The sequence below is a fragment of the Myotis myotis genome, unplaced genomic scaffold (assembly GCF_014108235.1).
Source record: "Myotis myotis isolate mMyoMyo1 unplaced genomic scaffold, mMyoMyo1.p scaffold_m19_p_17, whole genome shotgun sequence".
Lineage (NCBI taxonomy): Eukaryota > Metazoa > Chordata > Mammalia > Chiroptera > Vespertilionidae > Myotis > Myotis myotis.
Genome location: NW_023416321.1, coordinates 24,384,848 through 24,406,466, shown reverse-complemented (window position 1 = coordinate 24,406,466; position 21,619 = coordinate 24,384,848). Strand labels below are relative to the sequence as shown.

Sequence of the window (21,619 nt, the reverse complement as noted above, 5' to 3'; positions counted from 1 at the left end):
TGCAAGCTAATTGGGAAGAAAAAGGACTGGGAGTAAGAAAAGGTAAAAGCAGGAAGCACATAGCAGTAGGTGCTCGGTGAGTATCTAAGAGGGAGATCAAAGAAAAGAAGGTACAGAACACTGATGGGCAACGGAAGAATGGCCTTGACGGAAAAAAGGATTTTTGATTAATGAAGAGAAGGAAGGGGCAGAATTCTGCTCACTCCACCAGAGTGGTTCTTGGGAATTCCCTCTGCCCACTCCACCAGGGGGCTCCTGGGGAGGCCCTGAACAAGACGCAGCCCTTCAGCTCCCAGCATTCTGTGGCTAATTGAAAAAAACTCATTGATACTAGGCCTGATGTTATGCCAGTCTCAGAAGCTGCCAAACATCCAGTCACTCCTCCCCCTAAAAAATACTTAGGGAAGACAACAGAACCTTTTTCTGTCTGTTGAGGGAGACACACAAGGCATCCCAGACACTTTTCTTTTCCACAAATCCCTCCTCAATCTGAAGGGGGCTGCCTGGCAATGTTCCCATCCTTCCCAAGGGCCTGTGTTGCCCAGGGTCGCCATTCACAGAAGAGTTGTCATCTCCAACACCCCTCTGGAGGCCTGGATGGCTTATGTCAGAGCACCTGGGTTCCTCCCTTCTCTGGGATAGAGCAAATGGATGAGCCCCAGAAAGAATAAACATTGGCATATGGAGCCATGGTGGGGACAAGAAGTCTATTTGTTTGGTGTTCTAGGAAATGAACAAGAGGAAATACATCTTAGCCAGGAAAGAAAAAAAATAACCTGTCAAGTTATGAATGACAGCCAAGTCCATGGGAGTTGGGATGTCAAACAGACAGATGAGGAAGGCACTGGCTAGGCTTCCAAGGAAGATGGCGCCTGAAATGGTGGGGATAGTTGACAGGCTGTGGCCCAGTGTGAGAGCTACGATCATCTCATATAAACAGAGTGATCACTTTGTCACTGACCGTGAGTGTCCCATTGATCAGCCAAAGGTTGCATGTGCAGTATGCAGAATTCTACTTCTGGAAGGGCATAGAAGAAAACCAACCATGTCCAAGGTAAGTTTCATTTATAAACTGTGAATTCCTAGAAAGTGAATGTGTGTGTGTGTGTGTGTGTGTGTGTGTGTGTGTGTGTGTGTTGCCATGTGCCAGGGATGGACTATATTTTCATTGGGTACTTCCTGCTGCTGCTACTGCTGCTGTTACTAACATTTCTTGACATCTCTGTGCTGATAGATGAGAAGCTATTGGCTGTTTTAGTTGTTTACTGGACTTTCTGTCTTCCAGTCTCCACTTCTCAGGCTAATTTGCCATTTCCTAATGGGGAGACATCTAACTAGATTGAGATAAGTCCATTAACACATGTCAATACATGTCAGCAAAGCTCTGAAAATACAAATTATCCAGAGGACAATTACATGTCCACTGTGACTGCTTCCAGGTATGTTTTATGCTCAAAACAAAGGAAAAACTATACTGATCTGGCGCTGGCACATCCCTGCCCATTACAAAAAAGGATAAACCTAGGACATACTATATCTTATAACATGATTGAGACCAAGAGACAGTTAGACCTGCCTCTGGCTGTTACCCTAACTCCAGTATCTCACTGTTCGTTGCACATTAAAAAGCAATATTATTCCATAGGATCTTCCAGAATGAAGTTCGCTCTTGAAATCATTCAGAACCAGCTAGCTCAAGATCCATATAAAGACACAGCTTCATTAACCTGGAAGGGAGAGCCTTGAGAAGCTTGCTCCAAAATGTAGGGAATGGTAAAAGAAAAACAATGCTTGACTGAGGAGTGGAAATGTCTTTCAAAGAAAACAAGACAATCCTGAAGTCCCTCACTCACCTTTCTGGGCCAGCTGCCTCTTTCGGAAACGCCCAGCTAATCTGTCTGGATTCATCACAGGAGAGCAGCTTTTACCTACAATCCATCAGCTGGAGAAAGGCGCTATCACTTTTTGGAAGGTAAACACAAGGATTTGGTTTGGGGTTGCTGAATTTCTGACAGTACTCCAGAGATTTTCAACCTAACGTGCAATTTTATAAAGAGGCTTATGTTTTAAAGTGTCTGCTTGTAAAATTAACTTTCATGGAATTTTGTTTTCTTGGATCCTTGCTGTTTCCTTCCTATTGATCTAATGAACTTGGCATTTCAAAGTCATTGAGGTAGAGATAGTACATAACATTATACTTGTGCTTTAAATCAATACGCTCCCAGAGATTGGTGTTTTTTAATGGGTCACCCTATGGCAGGCATGAAGTCATAGAATCATCAAAATCGTCTGACTCTAAATCAACCGTCAGTGTTGCAGCTAGAGAATATGAGGCATCAGAAGGTGAAGTGACTTGGCCAGAGCCATGCAGTGCCAGAGGCAGACGTCAAGTCCAGTCCTCTTCTCACCTCTCTTGTGGCCAAAAAGCAGCAGTATTTTGAAACTTTAAACCCCAAAGGAAGAAGTCAACATTTTCTAATCACTTTAAAACCAAAAGATGAATCTATTGGCCTCCAAAATGGATTGGGTGAAAGGCAAGGAAGGGATCAAATGGCAGGGAATAAATGAATGGGGAGAGAGCCATTTATTTGTTTCTAGTTTTAAGGGTGATTGAGGTCTCATTAGGGGCTTACGAGGGACAGCCTGCTCGAAGTTTGGAGTTTTGCCTTCTGTGACTGCATCAGGGCCACGTGTTTAACCTGGAAAGTGGAGAGAAGATCTGCTTCACCCAGAGCCGGTGATATTGCATCAGCCAATCCCTTCTTCTATTCGTCAGTTTCCTCATGCATCTGCCTGGAGTCACGGGGTGTTTCCTGCTGAACCTGAGCCTCTCCTCCAAGCCACATCAGCCCCTCCAAATCTTTCCTTCTGGGCCTTTCCCAGAAATAAATTCTTGGTAGCAGTTATAAAAGTCCAGCTCCTCTAAGCAGAGCAACGCCCCTGGCTTCTACAGGAGACCAAGGCATTTGGCAGGTAAGAATCACTAACTTTAATTTTTCCTGGTTTCTGCAAAATTGACGATGACATTTCCTAAAGGCTTCTCAGAAAGCTTGGTACAGGATTTGGACTTGTTGGGCATTCTCTGGTCCCAGATTTGGCAGCCACTATGGTAGGTCATCCCTGTTTGATGTACGGGAGAATGTGATTATGTCCAGTGAGGGGCAAGGAGGACAGGTGTTCAGGGCACACAGAGAGTTGGGGGGAAAATAATAACAGAATAATGCTCTATGTCAGTGGTTCTCAACCTTCTGGCCCTTTAAATACAGTTCCTCATGTTGTGACCCAACCATAAAATTATTTTCGTTGCTACTTCATAACTGCAATGTTGCTACTGTTATGAATCGTAATGTAAATATCTGATATGCAGGATGGTCTTAGGCGACCCCTGTGAAAGGGTCGTTCGACCGCCAAAGGGGTCGCGACCCACAGGTTGAGAAACACTGCTCTATGTGGTATTTTTGAGAATGGTGTGATATCATATGAAAAATTTGCAGTGTTTCAAAGGGTTTCCTAAGCCAAGGCTGTCAGATCTTCATCTTGTTTCCAGCATCTCATGTCTACAGCAGATCTGAACATCTGATTAGCCTTGAACGTCTAGACTCAGGTGTCTTCAATGCCCTCTGCACAGCTGGCTCTTAACCAAGTGTATGAATTGCAGCAATATTAGATAGGTTTAATTTGAGGGTGGAAAAAGCGGTTGAATCACATTGCTTTTTATGTGCTTAGGTGGCTGAGATAAAGGGTTGTTTCTGCTATAGTCGGCTTGATAAGAGCTATCTCCACTCCATTCTCCTTCTGATCCTGCAGCTGCTCAAAAGATCAAATAGAGCGTTCTTGGGGGTGTTTGGGGTGTTCGTTGGTTTTCCTACCGACTCATTCACCTCCCTCAACAGAGCTCTCACAATTCATGAAAAAGGATCCCACTGACTCCTTCCTCTCTCAGGTCTTCCTGCAGCCTCCTTGGTAATTTCTCAGCAAGTGTGAGAGTCGGACTCTGGAAGGCCTTAGTTTTCAGAGTGTGGTCTGTAGGCCAGCAGCAACAACAACACCTGGGAGCTTGTTAGAAGTACAAATTCTTGGGCCCCTCTATGACCCCCGAGTCAGAATCTGCATTTAACATGATCCCCAGGTGATTAATAGGCTCATCAAGGTGTGAGAAGCCTGCTAAGGGACAGTCACCACCCTCTTCCACTGTACCATCCAGATGCTGAACTTTTCTGCTCTAGGAATTTCTTTCGTTCAGCATGGACCCAACACCTATTAAGTACTAACACTAGGTTTGGCTGCTGGAGAAACAAATAAACAAGACATATCTCTTGAGGAGCTCATGGCCTGATAGGGGAAACATACATGAAAACAGTGATATGTGAGCTGAAACCTGCAGTCCAACGCTGCCTGCCACTCCTGCCTGCCGCTTCTGCTCATCCCGGCCTTGCTGTGCCTGCCACCTCCGCTCAGCAGGCTTGCTGCTGCTCTGCTGTGGTCTCCAGGCTGTGGTGGCCAGTCGTGAGCCCTGACACTGGCACCCGTTGGTCAGCTGAGGGGTGCTCCCATTGTAGGAGGGCACTGACCATCAGGGGGCAGCACCTGCATTGAGCATTTGCCCCCTGGTGGTCAGTGAGTGTCATAGCACCAGTCAAGCAGTTGAGTAGTTGCTTAGGCTCTTATGTATATTTATATATAAACTAGAGGCCTGATGCATGAAAATTTGTGCAAGAGTCGGCCTTCCTTGCCCCAGCTGCTGGTACTGGCTTCCCTCTGGCAGCCAGGATCTGGGCTGCTTCCCTCCTCTGGCCACCGGCAGGCACCCGGGACCTGGGCTGCTTCCCTCTGGCCCTGGCTTTGTCCGGAAGGACATCCGGAATGACGCCTGGAAGGACGTCTGGTCCAATTAGCATATCACCCTTTAATTAGTATAGATGATACCTTTTACTCCAAAACCATTCTCTTTGTTTGGCTGCAAAGGTAGGTTTCTGCTGGCTCAATGGTCTCCTTGAGTCACAAAGAAGACTCTGGTTCTACTTGGGTCCATATAGGTATAAGGACAGGAACCCATCAGGGGTCAAGTCCTTTGAGAACTCCTCTCAGAAAAAAAAAAAACCAAAAAAATTGCCAGAGAGAATCTTAGCCAGAGTTATTTGTTCTTATCTTGCCTTTTTTTTCTAGAGTTAACTTATAACAAGGCAAAAATTATTAGGGGGACCATAAAATGGCATAAGGAAAGATTGAGGGAGTGAGAGAGAGGCTGAACTGACCAGTTAGTTCTTTTCTGGGCTGGCCTAGTCCAAGGGGCTATTATCTAGAGCGTGTCTGGAAGGCTGCCTGGTGGTCTCTCAGGCAAAGCCCCTGAACTACAATTTCTCTTTGGGAGCTTCGAGCAGGTGTGGAGGGGACAGCCAATCTGAGAATGTTCTCCTTGACGTGTTTCTGGGGTTCACCAGTGAACACACACTGAGGGGAGAATTATGCCCTCTTGTGCAAGCAGAGGGCCTGCCAAGAACATAGTCTAAACACATGATCATTCCATCCGCATATGGAGACCTCCCTAGGTTGGAGTTAGAATCTCCTCAAAAGATGTTTAAGGTCTATTCCACCAAACCTAACCAACACTCTAAGCCCCTAAGCCCCCATCAGCAAACAAAGCTGTACAAGTTTTAGCCTGATGATTCAGGTTCCAAGTTAAAGCTCATAATGAAAGGAGCTGGAATCTCTCCAGGCCACCTGGGACACAGCTATGGGCTCAGAGGAGTCTGAGCTTTGCCACAACTTTCATTCCTGTGTTCCCATCAAGTTGGCTGTTTGAGGGAAGTGAAGCCCCTGCTAGTTGTGAAGGGAATTGCTGAGTGTCTGCTTCTAGGGCATACTTCCCGGTGTTGGGCCAGAGGATGGCTTGCAAGGAGCAATACATCCTGAGGGGAAAGAGGGAAGGAACCCACAGACATGTTCCAGGTCTGGTAACAGCATTTCTCTTTGAGACAGGTAGGTGGCAAGACGGGTACAGGATCTCAGTCACTGGCTGTCAGGACACGATAAAAAGTCCTGCATCACTTGGTCCAACCCTCCTCACTTGGCAGGTCAGTGGCCCAGAGATATTAAGTGAAGTAACCTGCCCAGTGTCATAGAGCTACTTAGAGCAAATGCAGAACTACAACTCAGGATCTCCAGACACCAAAGCCTGAGTTCTTTCCCTCCCACTGCCTCATTCGAGCACCTGGCATGGGCCTGCACATATGGTAGATGCTGTTACTATAGCTTCCCCTTCTCTGTTCCAATGTGAGGGTGTCTGCTGTCCCTGGGGCTTCTCTGCTTTACCATCCCCTTTCTGGGGGCTTGACAAGGCTCACACCACGATCTGTATCTTGTTTCAGCGATGCGGGCCCTTCTCTGTGTCCCAGGCCTCCTCGCTTCCCTGGCCTTGCTCCACGCTGCAGCATCTGCCACCAGTGGTAAGTGCCTCCCTATATTGTCTTCCTGGGGCTACTGCAGCAAAGGACCACAGACTGGTTGGCTTAAGGCAACAGCAAGTTTTTTTTCCAACAGTTTGGGAGGTTAGAAATCCAAACTCAAGGTGCCAGCAGGATGCTCCTCTGAAGACTCCAGAGCAGTAATTTTCAGCCGGTGTGCCGCAAGAATTTTTAACACATGCAATACCGTATATTTAGGGCACTGACCTCTTTTCCCTTACATTGTCAAATTAAAAAAATGACAACGGTCGGTCAACACAACAATAGTCATCAGGGGTGAACGCCCTGTCTTGAACCATAAATACATAGGTCATATAATAGAGTTGCATCTTATTGGTCACATCACATAAGGTTGCATCTGATTGGTTAATTATTGGTACCAGAAAGTTTCCTAATCTTGATCTTCTGCTTGCTCAGATTTGAGGGACTGTGTGTGTGTGGGGGGGGGAGGGGGGGGGCGGGGGAGGTGAGAAAGAGGGACAGAAGCAGAGGGCATCTCCCAGGAGTGGCATCTGATACCTTCTGCTTGTTTCTTCCCCTCCAAGAACAGGCCACCAAGACTGCTACCATGTCTTATGTTGTGAGTCAGGTCAAGGTCCAAGTCAACAAGGCCTTCCTGGATTCCCGGACCAGGTATTTGAGACACAAAGAGGAAGGTTTCCATGGTGGCAGGGGAGGGAAATGCCTAGTATTTCAGCAACTGTCTCCAAATGAAAATTCTCTCCCCCTCCTTAATGTCAATCCTCTTATCGTCCCAAGCTGGGGATTGAATAAAAGCCACAAAGTCAGTGTTCATCACCTCCCATGCAAGTCATGCATAGGATGACCAGCCTGTTTAGAACTTGTCCTCATTCATTAGCTCTTGGACTTGGGGGCCTCATGGAGATGTAAAGAATCACATTTAAACAGCTTGTTACACAAGCACATCGACAATCCAGTAATCATGACTGGCAGTGGAATGAAGGCATCAACACAGCAATGGTTGCTACTGCAGGTATAGGAGTCAGGGAAGCCGGATGGAGGATGAGAAGGAGCTAGCCCTGTGGAGAGGCAGAGGGATGGCTTTCCAGAGACTGGAACAGCACAGGCAAAGGTCCTGGGGCAGGAAAGAGGTTAGGGTTCCTTCTTATGAAGGTTGGGGCAGGCTAGAAGGGGATAGGCCTGGTGATTAGAGCCTGGTTATCACAGTCCCTATGCTTGGCCCACATGCCCACATAACCCCTCAGGCTGAGACCCCATGTCCCCTCACACTGGAAATAGAGTTAATAGTGACAGGCCAGGTGTTCAGCCAGTGAATTGTACCCCTAAAGCAGCGTTGTCTTCTGTGTGAATTCGAGCCTCTTCCAATATTGCAGATGACCTCAGAGAACCCCTTCAGCTCATGCATGAGGAGAGTGAGGCACAGGGAAGGGGAGTGTCCTCATGGAGGGACTTTTCGGACACCACCTTGCCTTGGTCTTCTCTGTACCATCACAAGCTTCTTAGTAAAAGGGTTTGGGCTTCTCATTTTACACATGGGAAATTAAGGAATAAAAAGGCTTAACATCTGGCCCAAGAAATGGCCAGCAAGAGGCTGGGTGCTAGGCCCACATCTAAACAAACTCCACACCAACTCTAGGGCCACAGGTGATTAAGAATGCTCTCATGGGCATGCCATTTCTAGAATTCTCCACCCACAAGCCTCCGTGAGATGCTAGGTCCTTGGCTGTGGTCCTCAGTCGGAATCTGTATGTCCTGGGACTACGGTGTTTTTAAGGTTCCCCAATCGATTCTGCCACAGCTGCAACCCTTTGGTTCTAACCCAGGCAGCACTCAGTCCACCTGCCTTTCCTCTCTCGGAGCCAGACCTGACAAAGCTTAAAGGCACACGGCAGCTTCCTCCTCCCAGAATAGCTCTTCCAGAGGCATCAGAAGAGAGCGGAGCAAAGATCCTGAAAGCACTCCCTCCGTGGCCTCCCCACACACACACCACCTCACACCCCTTCTACAGGCCAGGGCCCAGGGGGCCCGGTCATGACTCCCCCACCCCCCTTGCTCTTCACTGTAGGCTGAAGACTTCCATGAGCAATAAGGCAGCCACCACCCGACAGCTCTCAGAGTACCTCAAGCATGCCAAGGGCCGGACGCGCACAGCCATCCGCAACGGGCAGGTGTGGGAGGAGTCCTTAAAGAGACTGAGGCAGAAAGCGACCTCCACCAATGTCACAGGTACAGAAAACCCAGAGGAAGTACTAACGTCAGTGAACACGGGCTCCCTGTTCCAAACCACAGTGTCACCACTTTCCGCCTGTGAAGGGGACATTTCAGCCACCTGTGTCTGGGGCACTTAGAGGAGATGAGATTTCCAACTTGCTCCGGGTAACGTGGAGCTGGAACAATGAGCTGATGATCGATCCTGAGTTCCTCCACCCCCACCCCCTACCCAGTGTCACAGCTCATGGAGAGTCATGGAGGAAGGGGTTAGGTTCTGGCATCCAGTGAGGAAAGATACACGGCCTAGGGCTTGGGCAAATCCCCAAGTTCCCAAAGAAGGAAACCGGGACAAGGTGAGGAGAAATAGGGAGCCCTTTGGACACTGAGACTCAAATGGGCTGGGGGTTGAACCCCGGTCTCTGCAAACTGTCACAGCTGGTCCCCGAGAAGAAGCCTCTTGGGCCAGATTCCCTCTCCTGTCTTTCGCTGTAGTCGCTGGGACGGACCACAGGCTGCACCAGGAGGTTGGATCTCTCTCCACGCTGTGCCCACATGGAGGCCGCTGATGCCTACCCTCCCGCCCACTATGTTACTGCTCCCAAGACCACAGTGCGCCTCACTCAAAAATGACCTGTTCCTCCCCAACGTCTTTCCTATCTAAATTCCTGCTTGCTCACTACTGTAGATGTCAGAGAAGCTTTATTACAGTGGTTCTCAACCTTCTGGCCCTTTAAGTACAGTTCTTCATGTTGTGACCCAACCATAGAATTATTTTCGTTGCTACTTCATAACTGTAATGTTGCTACTGTTATGAATCGTAATGTAAATATCTGATATGCAGGATGGTCTTAGGCGACCCCTGTGAAAGGGTCGTTCGACCGCCAAAGGGGTCGCGACTCACAGGTTGAGAACCGCTGCTTTAGAAAAAAAAAGCAGTCTTATCAAACTAACTCATACTAACTTGTGCTTAGCCTCTCTGGGGTATTTCTATTCTAAAAGAAAGATCTTCAATTCAAATGACCTTGCAAAGAATTACTAACAATTCTGGGGACTCCGCGGTTACTATCTGTGTGGCCTGGGGCAAGTCTCTGAGCACTATGGGCTCAGTTTCTTCTCTGTAAAATGGGGATTTAAATCCTTACCTTAGTGAATTCTCAGGATTAGATGAGAGACCACCTCGGGAATGCTTGCTTAGAACATAGAATGTATTCCAAAAAGTGTACGTTCACCCCTGGTTTCCCTTTCCTGCCTCCCCCAGTGCGTCTGAGCGGAGGAATAACTCAGCCCCTTGGGCGTCCCTTCTGTTTCAGACCCCAGCCTGGACTTGACTGCACTCTCCTGGGAGGTGGGCTGTGGGGCCCCTGTCCCTGAAGTGATATGCGACAACAGCTCCTACCGCACCCTTACAGGAGACTGCAATAACCAGTGAGTGGGCTTGGGAGCTACGGGGGACATGCCCTCCTACTGCCACAGCCAGCACACCTGCCTCACCCTGCCCACCTGCCTCACCCAGCCCACCTGCCTCACCCTTCCCACCTGCCTCACCCAGCCCACCTGCCTCACCCTTCCCACCTGCCTCACCCTTCCCACCTGCCTCACCCAGCCCACCTGCCTTACCCTTCCCACCTGCCTCACCCTTCCCACCTGCCTCACCCTGCCCACCTGCCTCACCCTGCCCACCTGCCTTACCCAGCCCACCAGCCTTACCCTGCCCATCTGCCTTACCCAGCCCACCTGCCCAGCCCAGCCCAGCCAGGGGCTTTGCCCCTTGGGCATTCCAAGCCCAGCCACTTCCTTACCCTCCTAAACTTGGGGCACTACTGGAATCTGTTCTGTTGGAACCATCTCCTAACTCCCATCTTCTAAAGAGACTACCTGATCCCACTGGAGGCAGCACCCTTCCCCAGGGCATAGGAGCCCCGCGCCTGCAGGTGGTGGGGGTAGTTCGGAAACCCTCCCGTTTGAGAGGCGCCTCCTCCGCACCCCCTTTCCCTCGGTGGAGGCTCCCGGTCCTTCCTCATGGGATCCCCGAGGGGTTTGCGAGAAGCAAACCCCGGAGTGGACCGACCGCGGCTGAGGGCTGGTCCTGCGGTTTTAGGAGGAACCCCGCGCTGGGCGCTGCCAACAGGGCGCTGGCGCGCTGGCTGCCCGCGGAGTACGAGGACGGGCTCTCCCTGCCCTTCGGGTGGACGCCGGGGAAGACCCGGAACGGCTTCCGGATCCCGCTGGTGAGGCCCCAGCAGGAGGGTGAAGGGTGGGAGTCAGAGGGGAGCAGATGCGCTCCCCACCCATAAAACAAGAAGAAGAAATAGGTGGGAGGACAGCGGGTGCGCGGTGGGGCCGCAGCGGGAGAGACGGACGTTAGGACTCGCTGCCGGGCGATGTTCCTCAGCTGCCACGAGAGGGCAGCAGAGCGCAGAGCCCGGAGCCTAGCCACGTGGCTGTCCCATCCGGGTTGCCCACAGGCCAGATACCCTGGGGCCTCCTAGGCAGATGGCCTCCCTACCCCATCCTGCTTATGCTTTCGCTGCCCCGGCCCCCGGAGTGCATCAGCTGTTGTTTGCCTGGAGGTCCTCTCCCTTGGCCTCATCTGAGTTGGCAGCCCCTCCCCGGAGCCCCTCCCCGACACCTGGCACTTCAGAGGCAGCCGCCTTTGTTTTCCTTCTCCCTAGTGGAAAGGGCATTAGCCTTGGAAGCCATCAAGTCACACAGGCCTGTGTTTAATCCCATCCCTGTCCCTTTGTGGCTGACCTTGGAGAATTGACCGCACCTCTCTAGGACCCAGTTTCATCTACAAAATGGGGGGAATGCCACATACCTCACACGCTTGCCATGAGGATTAAATAAGTGCTCCTTATTTAATCGTAGGAACTCAAAAAACTGCAGCTCAATCTGGATCCTCAAAGCACTTTTTCCTCCAACCCTCCCTTCCCTCCCTTCCCCTCCCGCAGGCCCGTGAGGTATCCAACCAGATTGCCAGCTACCTGAATGAGGAGGATGTTCTGGACCAAAACACGTCCCTGCTCTTCATGCAATGGGGTCAAATTGTGGACCACGACCTGGATTTTGCCCCCGACACTGAGCTGGGGAGCAGCGAGTACTCCAAAGAGCAGTGTGACAAGTACTGTCTCCAGGGAGACAACTGCTTCCCTATCGTGGTAGGCCCTGCCGCTGCGCGTCCCTGACAAGCCCTTGCCTTCCTGATTGGCCCGTCATTTCCGGCCCATCAGCCAGGCTCTCTAAGTAGATTTTGAATTTGCATACTTGAATGCTGATTTGACCGCTTCCTGGTCCTCACAGGTCCATGCATTCACTCATCCATTTATTCAGTAGATAGACATTAATCATTTACTTCGTGCCAGGCAGTGCACTATGTGCTGGAGATTCAAAGGCGAATAAGACACTGTCCCTTCCCTCAAGGAAAAAGGGCCCGTGTGGGAAATGGACAAGTAGCCTCTAATGATACAATCAGGAAGCTCTGGGGAGGGCTGTCTATGTCCCCAACCAGCAGCATTGGCACCACACAGGGACATGGGAGAATGTAAAATCTCAAGCCTCACCCCAGGCATTGGGGAACAGAACCTGCAATTCACCAGGATCCCCAGGAGATTCCTTTTACGCACAGTAAAGTTTGTGGAACTCTGCTGTGATATGTCATCTTGAGGTTCAGGAAGGCTACTCCCCAAAAGAGCTAAAACTTGATGGAGGGATCAGAAATTGTGGGGATTTCCAGCAGGAAGGGAGAGGGACTTGCAATGGTGCCCCTTTTCTTCTTATTCATGGATTTTAGGGTTAGGGGGTGATTCTTTTCTCTCAGACAACAAACAAATCGAGGCTAGGTGGCATGATGTAAAGAACCTGAACTGCGGAGTGAGGCCAATCTGGATCGGAATCTCACATGTTTCTCTTCAAGTCTGTAAGTTTTGGGGCAAGGTACTTAACCTTTCTGAGCCTCAGTTTTCTCACCTGTAAATGGGCCTGAATTAGCTACCTTACGGGGTTCTATGAAGACCCAAAGTAGAAAGTATGCAAAATGCCTCGCACATGGTAGTTACAAAATACATACATGGTAGCTGCTGTTGGTAGCAGTGATTAATGAACCCGTTCCTTTCTCATGCCCTGCTTCCCTGTCCGGGATCTTAGGACTCTCTCCACCAAAAATGTGAAGCCTTGTCTCTGAAAGGTTGAAGGATTCCCCTCAGCCCTTTTACACAGCAGGATGTAATGAGCTTCAGGGCTGTGGGCCCAGGATGTGTAAGCATCAGCAGGAGGTGTCTAGAGTCAGTGTCTGAGACTCAGGTACCATCAGCATCTTTGTCAGCTTCATCCAGATCTGCCCAGGGGAGAGGTTGCCTGAGCTGGCTGTACCACCTCTGCCCAGTCTCCCACCCGCAATCTCTCCGCAGCTCCCGCACGATGACCCCAAGGTGGGGACTCAAGGGAAGTGCATGCCTTTCTTCAGAGCGGGGTTTGTCTGCCCCACTCCGCCTTACCAGACCCTGGCCCGAGAGCAGATCAACGCTCTGACCTCCTTCCTGGACGCCAGCTTAGTGTACGGCCCCGAGCCCAGCCTGGCCAGCCGCCTCCGCAACCTCAGCAGCCCCCTGGGCCTCATGGCTGTCAACCAGGAGGTCTGGGACCATGGGCTGGCCTACTTGCCCTTTGACAAAAAGAAGCCAAGCCCCTGTGAGTTCATCAACACCACTGCCCGCGTGCCCTGCTTCCTGACGGGTGAGTCTAGGATGGAATGAGAGGGGCCCCAGGACAAGGGGAGGGAGAGCAGAGGCCAGAGAAACCTTACGAGGACTCCAGGCAGCTTTTCCATGGCTTTCTCTCATCATCTTCTGGAAAAATGCACACCAAACCTGGCAGACGGGCCCAGATGAATACAAAATCTAAGAACATGTGTTCACTGTAAAAAAAAAATTTAAGGGAGTCCAGATAAACACAAAGAAAATTAGAAAATCAACAAAATTCCACCACCCACAGAAAACCATTGTTAACATTTAAATACCTATCTTTCTGTTTTTTTCTATTATAGCTATAGTTTCTACATCATTTTACATAACCAGTGTCATACAGTAATGCTCTATAACCTGGTGTCTGCACTTAATATTTCATCTTAAATATTCTTCTACAACATGATTTTTAATGGCTGCCTGGTATTCCATGGCATACCACCATAATTTATTTTATCAACCTTACTTGGAGACAGTTAAGTCATTTCTGGTTTTTCTGTGATTTTTGTTGTTTTTAGGTAATGAACATCCTTGTTGATGAATTTTTGTGCTCATTTGAATAATTTTATTAAGATAACTTCCTAGAGGAGGAAGTTCTAGATTAAGAGGAATGCATATTTTTATGGTTTTATAAGCTTGGCACAAAGCCCACACTCCAGATAGCCTGTGCACACCAAAGCCCCCCCAATTCTGTTCATTCAGAGACTCATGCCCTCCTGGTCCTCTCTGTCTTTGGCTTCTGGAGGCCTTCCCTTTGCCAAAACCTCACTCTCCCAGGACAAACCCCCTGCCCACCCTGGCATGGCAGAGGTTTTTTCGTAGCTCTCTTAGATTCTGGGTCCACACGTATCTCTTATCAATTCAGACACAAAACCGAGCCCCTTCCTGTTTTCCACAAAAATACCCACTAAGACCAAGCATTTGTGAATTCAACAGACTTTCCTGATGATCAGAGGACACACGGAGCAGTCCCCTTGTGAAACATCTGGTCTTTTACCATTTACCGGACCCCCCATCCTGTTCCTCCTTCCCTCTCTCCCTCTTGGTAGCCCCCATCCCACATTCTTCTTCCTTTACCACACAGAGGAGTTGAGCCTCCTCTCAGGCTCCTGCCCTCAAACCCACATTCCTAAAACCCTCAAAGTTGCTTCACACGGTAAAAAGCCCCCCTTCACCCCCGCTTTTAGCCACACCTAAACAATGTGTGTGTGTGTGTGTGTGGAGCCGAGATTCAACCCTATGGATCCCCACCCTGCCCTCTCTCCACCGGACTTCCCTTAAGTTAACTGCAAGCAGGGGCTTAGGAGAGGGTCCCCGGGGGCACCACCATTTATGTTTTTGTGCAGGTCACTGGGTTCTGGGGCTGCTCAGGGGGAACCCACCTTCCTGCCTTCTGGGCTTTCAGGGGATTCCCGAGCCTCAGAGCATGTCCTGCTGGCCGCGTCCCACACCCTCTTTCTCCGAGAGCACAACCGGCTGGCCAGGGAGCTGAAGAGGCTCAATCCTCAGTGGGATGGAGAGAAGCTCTACCAGGAAGCCCGGAAAATCCTGGGGGCCTTCGTGCAGGTACAGAGTCCCAGCACCTTCCTCACAGGCCCTCCTGGCTCTTCCCTCTGCTCACTGCCACACTCAGGCTGCCTCCTCTGCTTGTCACACCTCCATTTCCCCATATTCTCCTCCACTGCTTCTTGCCAATTGTCTCGGTCGGTCTTCCAAGTCCTCCCTTTTGTTTCTTCAGCTTCTCTTCCCCCAAATGAATCTCCGGATCTAGAGTATTCAACAGAGTCATTCATATGTTGATCACTCAGTATGCCTCCGGGCTGGTGCCTACAGGGGACTGTAGGTTCCATTGCTCCTGGAATTGGTACATAGCAGTTGTTTTGGTTCTTCATTTAGATTATCTTTTTTTTTCAATACTCTGCACCTAAGCCACATGTCATAGGTATAGTCAATTGTTCTAGTTGACTGGCTGATTGACTAACTAGAAAAGACTCAGAAAGCTTGATATGTTGATATTAATCATGTACGTATTTTTCAAAATAAAAATTTTGGAATAATTGTTGATTCTCAAGAAGTTGTAAAAAAAAAAAAATGTACATGCACCCAGCCACCTCCAATGCCAAGATTATGTATAACTATGGTACGATATCAAAAGCAGGGAGTTAACATGATACAAATCATAGCATTTATTCAGATCTTACCAGTTATAAATACAGGCATGCATGTATGTATGTGTGGGTGTATGTAGCTCCATGCAATTTTATCACATATGTTGGTTCATGTAACCACCACCACAATAAAGATGCTTAACTCCACCACAACCACAAAACTCCCTTATGATACCCTTAATAGTCACATCCACCCTCCCCTTGCCATACCCCCAACCCTTGGCAACCACTAATCTGTTCTCCATCTCTACGGTTATGTTATTTCATGAATGTTACATGAATGAAATCATGCAGTATGAATCCTTTTGAGACTGGCTTTTTACATTTAGTATAATTTCCTTGAGGTTCATCCTGCTGAAGATATTTGTAGGAAATTATCCAAAGAATAAAAACTATCTACCTAAACATTATCTGAGTTTAGGCTTGTATTCGTTTATACAGGCTTCCAGGAATTTATTTTCTCACAGCTCTGGAAGCTGGAAAATCAAGGCGTTAGCAGGCCTGGTTTCTCGTGAGGCCTCTTTCCCTGGCTTGCAAGATGGCTGCATTTCCTTTGTGCCCCCACATGGTCTTTCCTCTGAGCATGCACCAACCTGGTGTCTCTCCCTCTTCTTATAAGGACGCTGGTCCTATTGGTTTAGGGCCCCACCCTTATGACCTCATTTAACCTTAGTTACCTCTTTACAGGCCCAATCTCCAAACACAGTAGGGGTCAGAGCTTCAACATGTGAATTTCAGGGGGACACAATTCCGTCCACAGTAAGGCTTTTTGGACAACAAGAAAAAGAAACCCACTCAGGCTAGTGCAATGTTCAAGACTGATTTAATCCTATACACGTGTCAAGTGGGAGCTGATAAGGGTTTCTCCTGGAACTCCAGGAAAGGGAGTATAGTTGGGCCTCAGTTAGGGTTAGAGCCAGAGACGGGAAACCATCTGGAATGAAAGCAGCTATTCTCACTCTGTCCCTCTCTCCTCTCTGCTCCCCTTTCCACTTTTTTGTTCCCCACTCTCTCTGCGGACGGGTTTTCTCGGCTTTTCTGCACATGGTAGAAAATGAAAACCCATATGTCCGCCCGCCCACCCCCCGCCCCGCCCCTGTCCCTTCAGATCAAGTGGCATCAAACTGGGCCAGTCCACTGTGGCCAAAAGCAGGATTCTGTCTCCTGCTGCTCCCCATAGCCCGAGGAGCAGGCCGCCTGCCCCAAGGATGCCCTCCACAAAGTCTGTGCTGCTGAACAAATTGGAAACAACCTAAGAGTAAAAGAGTGAAGGACCCGTGAGTGCAATAGAATATTATACACATGTAGTTATATCATCGTGAGTTGGGTAGAAATGTGATAAATGTGAAGTGAAAAAGCCAAATGCAAAAGTTTGCATTCTCTAGGATTACAACTATGTAAAATGAATATTGTATCGACAAATATTAGAAAGGCTAAACATTAATATAATTATTGTGTCATGTGGTGGCAAGATTTTCTATTTTTTGAAAAAATTCTTAATTTATGTTAGTTCATTGTTTTCAGAAACTCTCCATGGTGAGCAGATCTCTCCATGGCGCAGCATTTCTCACACCCTTTCCTCATGACTTGTTGCTCCTTCCAGATCATCACCTTTAGGGACTACCTCCCCATTGTGCTAGGTGTGGAGATGGAGAAGTGGATCCCTCCTTACAGAGGCTACAATAAATCTGTGGACCCTCGAATTTCCAATGTCTTCACCTTTGCTTTCCGCTTCGGCCACTTGGAGGTTCCCTCCACTGTGTCCCGCCTGGATGAGAACTATCAGCCATGGGGTCCAGAACCAGAGCTCCCCTTGCACACCCTCTTCTTCAACAGCTGGAGGATGGTCAAAGACGGTAAGCCCATCCAGCCAGCTGCCACCTGGCTGTCTCACCCTGAAGCCTGCTTTTAAGGAAACCTGGCTTGGAAGTCAGACTCCAGGCACTTTCTGTATGACGTTGGGTAAGGGAATTCCCCTCATTGGGCCTCAGTTGTAAAATGTGGACAATAATAGTACCTATCTCGCTAGGGTATAAAAAATTTTTGAAATATACATGTAGAGCAACAGCTCCTGATACACAGGAGGTGGTCAATAAATTCTAGTTATTATTCTTTCCTCATCTGGCCTTTAAGGTGCCAGGTTTTTCCTACCTCCTTTCCCTGTGTCAGGCTTCCCTCAGTCCTGTAGAAAGAATTGATGGGTTTGGTAAGTAAATTACTCTTCTCTGCCCCCCTCTAGGGCTTTCCACCTCTATTAAGTGCCAAGTTAGGGCCATTTTTTTATAGATTTCTGCTACCTTTTCCTATGGAGCACCATTCCTTAAGGGAACATGTGGAAGGAGAAGGAGCCAACTGTCTGAACTGGAGTTTGGAAAAATCCCGAAGCTTGCCCTGGCCAGTGTTCTGTTAGAGCATCATCCCATGCATCCAAGGGCCATGGGTTCAATACCTGGTCAGGGCACATACTCAGGTTGCAGGTTTGATACATCCAGTCGGGTTGCGTGTATGAGGCACCGACCGATATTTCTCTCTCACATCAATGTTTCTCTTTCTCTCCCTCTCCGTGTAGAATCAATGAAAAACATATTCTTGGGTGAGGGTTTAAATAATTTTTTTCTGAATCTTATCTTCATGCTATTATTTCACGAATGGCCCTTTCTTCCACCCCAAAGCAGGCTGTCTGGACTGCCCCCTCCCCCAGCGCAACAGCGCACCCTGCAGGCTGCACTGTGCTCTTCTCTCCCCAATTGTAGCCTGAGAAGTTCAGTTGGCCCTACTTCAACCTGAGAGAAAATGTCTGGTGGAGGGAGGGAGCAGTAGTGGAAGATGTCCCCACCCTCCCCTCATCCCCAGGTTCCTTGCAGGTGGAATTGACCCTCTGGTGCGGGGCCTACTGGCCAAGAAGTCCAAGTTGATGAAGCAGAATAAAATGATGACCGGAGAGCTGCGCAATAAGCTTTTCCAGCCCACTCACAAGATCCATGGCTTCGACCTGGCTGCCATTAATATACAGCGTGGCCGGGACCACGGGATGCCTGGTGAGTGGGCCTGGGTCTGACCTGGCCTGGGGAACATGAAGCTACTTTCTGGGGTTCTAGAGGACTCTCATCTGTCATCCTGAGGATCTGATCAATTCTAAAAGAGCAGGCAGATATACCGATTTTTAAGACTCATTTGCTCATCTGTGAAATGGCATCTCCCATTCTCCCTAATGTAGAAACAAGGAAACAATGGTAACATATCTGGTACCAGTTTGGAGATCCTCAAATGAAAAAAGAGATCACCAAAGGACTTGTAAAACCAGTTTGAAAGCCCAGGGAAAAAAATTAGAAAAGGAGAACAGAGAGAAATTGATGACTATGGGGCCTTCTTTTAGACTGAGGGGAGGCCATTTAATGTTATAATTAAGAGCCAGACTACCTGGATTCAAATTCCACCTGTGCCAGTTCGAGTTATGTGACCTTAGGCAAGTTACTTAACATCTTTGTCCTACAGTTTCCATATGTGCTTAGGATAGGGTCTGGACCCCCATAACCTGCTAGCCCTCTTGAGTCTGACGTACCCCAGGTAGCAAACAATGGAACCTCATCATAAAAGCTAGACTCTCCAGTGCGGATGGAACTGGAGTGGGTATGTCCATAAGGGGGGCTTTGGACAAGTAGTCCCTGGGATGAGACAGCTTCACTCTCTCTGCCTAGGGTATAACTCCTGGAGAGGCTTCTGCGACCTCTTGCAGCCCCAGACACTGGCAGAGCTGGGTGCTGTACTGAAGAACGAAATGCTGGCTAAGAAGTTCCTGGATCTCTATGGGACCCCTAGCAACATCGACATCTGGATTGGGGGCATTGCTGAGCCACTGGTAGAAAGGGGCCGGGTGGGGTCTCTCCTGGCCTGCCTCCTGGGGAAACAGTTCCAGCAGATCCGAGATGGCGACAGGTAAGTGAACCTCAGTGGGATGGCAGAGGAGGGCAGGTCCTTCCCCGAGGTGGGTGTCCCCACCTCCTGCATGAGGACGAACACAGACCTCAGCATGGTCCCCATGACCTCCTTCCTTCCCCTTCGGAGGGCATGGAAGGGTCAACAGCTGGGCAGTCTCTACAGACTGTGCTTCTGTTTCTGCAGGTTCTGGTGGGAGAACCCTGGCGTCTTCACTGAGAAGCAGCGGGACTCTCTGCAGAAAATGTCCTTCTCACGCCTTGTCTGTGACAACACCCACATCACCAAAGTCCCGCCAAACCCGTTCCAGGCCAACAGCTACCCCCAAGACTTTGTGGATTGCTCAGCCATTGAGAAGCTGGACCTCTCACCCTGGGCCTCAGAGGGGATTTAGGGACCTTCCACACTGCGGGAAAGCGCCCTTTGGTCCGTGATGCCATTTCAAGCAAGTTCAATGACCACTCCCTGAGCCCTCCACACCGTCCCAGCCCTTCTTTTCAGCCAGGTCTTGTTACACTTGACAGATGCACACCCCACGCAAGCCCAAGGCCAGAGCCTTGGCCGTTCCAGTTCTTCCACTTGAAATCCACTGCTCCCATCCCCTCTGCCTGGGGAGATCCTCGTTTGTCATGATGTAGACGTGCCGAGATGCCCTTCCAGTCTAGCTTGTCAGATGTCACCTATCCTCTCCCTGGAATAAGTCTTGGCTGAGGCTGTGGCCTTTGCACCCTTACCTTTCCTCTTTCTTCTCAACTAGATTGTAAGTTCCTTGAACCAGGGAATTGACCTGCTTCTGAGGGTCTCCTGTGCCACCCAGCAAGGTGCTTGGTACACAGTAAGCACTCAATAAATGCCTGATGATTGACTAAAGATGCTGGCAACGACACTGTTCCCTTCTGGAAGGCAGGCCTTGGAATCACTGCCAATTAAGTAACTAGATGTTTACAGTTTCATCACTAAGAGGTGTGCATGGGTCTGGGGGGCTAGGAGGGCTTAGTTTGGTAGAATTTCAAAGAGTTCTCTAAGAAGAGGAGGCAAGGGGCTCCCGGGAAAAGGAGCAATGGCCATAGCAAGGCAAGAGAGAAGGCCTGGTAATGTCAGGGATCAGGGAGGAAAGCCAAGCCTGGATCCCCCTCTATCTAGAGTTAATTTCCCTTCCAGAGGCCCTTCTAGGGTAGACCTTGGAGCCTGGGAGGCCTCTAAAGGGACATTTCCAGAATATTCCTTGTGCTGCTAGCTAACACATATTCATGTACAGTGGGGCCTTGACTTACGAGTGTCCCGACTAATGAGTTTTTTGAGATACCAGCTGTCTCTCAGCCAATTTCTTGCAGAGTTGATAGAGTAATTTGAGTTAATGAGCTCCTTAACGAGCTCGGTCTCGGAACGAATTAAACTCGTAAGTCAAGGCCCCACTGTATTCTTTTAAAATGACCCACTGACCCTAGCCAGTTTGGCTCAGTGGATAGAGCATCAACCTGCAGATTGAAGGGTCCCGGGTCAAGGGCACATGACCGGGTTGTGGGCTCAATCCCCAGTAGGGGGCGCGCAGGAGGCAGCCAATCAATGATTCTCATCATTAATGTTTCTATCTCTCCCTCTCCCTTCCTCTCTGAATTCATTAAAAATACATTTAAAATAAATAAATAACTCTCTGGGTAAGGTCAGCCCAGCCAGGGCCTCCAGGTGCCCTCCCTGGTGGGATGGGGGTGGGGATGGATGGGAGGTACTTAACCATCTTGTGGGAACAACCCAGAAGCCGGAAGACCTGGGCTGCAGCCCTGGCCCTGGTACCGACTTCTTCAAGGCCTCGGAGAAGCCCCTTCACATCTCTGAGCACCATACTCATCATCAGTGAACTGAAGATAAGTTTTATGCTGCTCTGGTGAGGTCCTGGTGTGGCCTGGGGCTCCTATGGGTACATTAGCTCCAGCGTCCTACACACTTTCAGTTGAGGGTGCCCCTCCCTAAATGTGGGAATCCGTCTTTCAGATTATAGGGTTCATGCTCCAGGCAGTAGGGAAGTACCCTCCTTCCCTTGTCTCAGCTCTGGCCACATAAAGCCAGGACTGAGAAGGAGTCTACTGTGAGGGTCCCTGAACCGCTGTGCCAGCTGCAG

General features: G+C 49.4%; 1 protein-coding gene across 1 annotated transcript; it reads left to right on the top strand.

Annotated features, from left to right (window-relative positions):
* Positions 1 to 2,856: 2,856 nt before the first annotated feature.
* On the top strand, positions 2,857 to 20,747 carry LPO (lactoperoxidase). The gene is made up of 13 exons (XM_036342194.1): positions 2,857 to 2,973; positions 6,369 to 6,446; positions 7,010 to 7,097; positions 8,512 to 8,672; positions 9,968 to 10,082; positions 10,756 to 10,885; positions 11,609 to 11,815; positions 13,064 to 13,388; positions 14,802 to 14,962; positions 17,168 to 17,420; positions 18,429 to 18,602; positions 19,263 to 19,500; positions 19,687 to 20,747. The coding sequence occupies exons 2-13, from the start codon at positions 6,371 to 6,373 to the stop codon at positions 19,892 to 19,894; spliced, it is 2,136 nt and encodes a 711-aa protein (XP_036198087.1). The 5' UTR covers positions 2,857 to 2,973; positions 6,369 to 6,370; the 3' UTR covers positions 19,895 to 20,747.
* Positions 20,748 to 21,619: the final 872 nt, after the last annotated feature.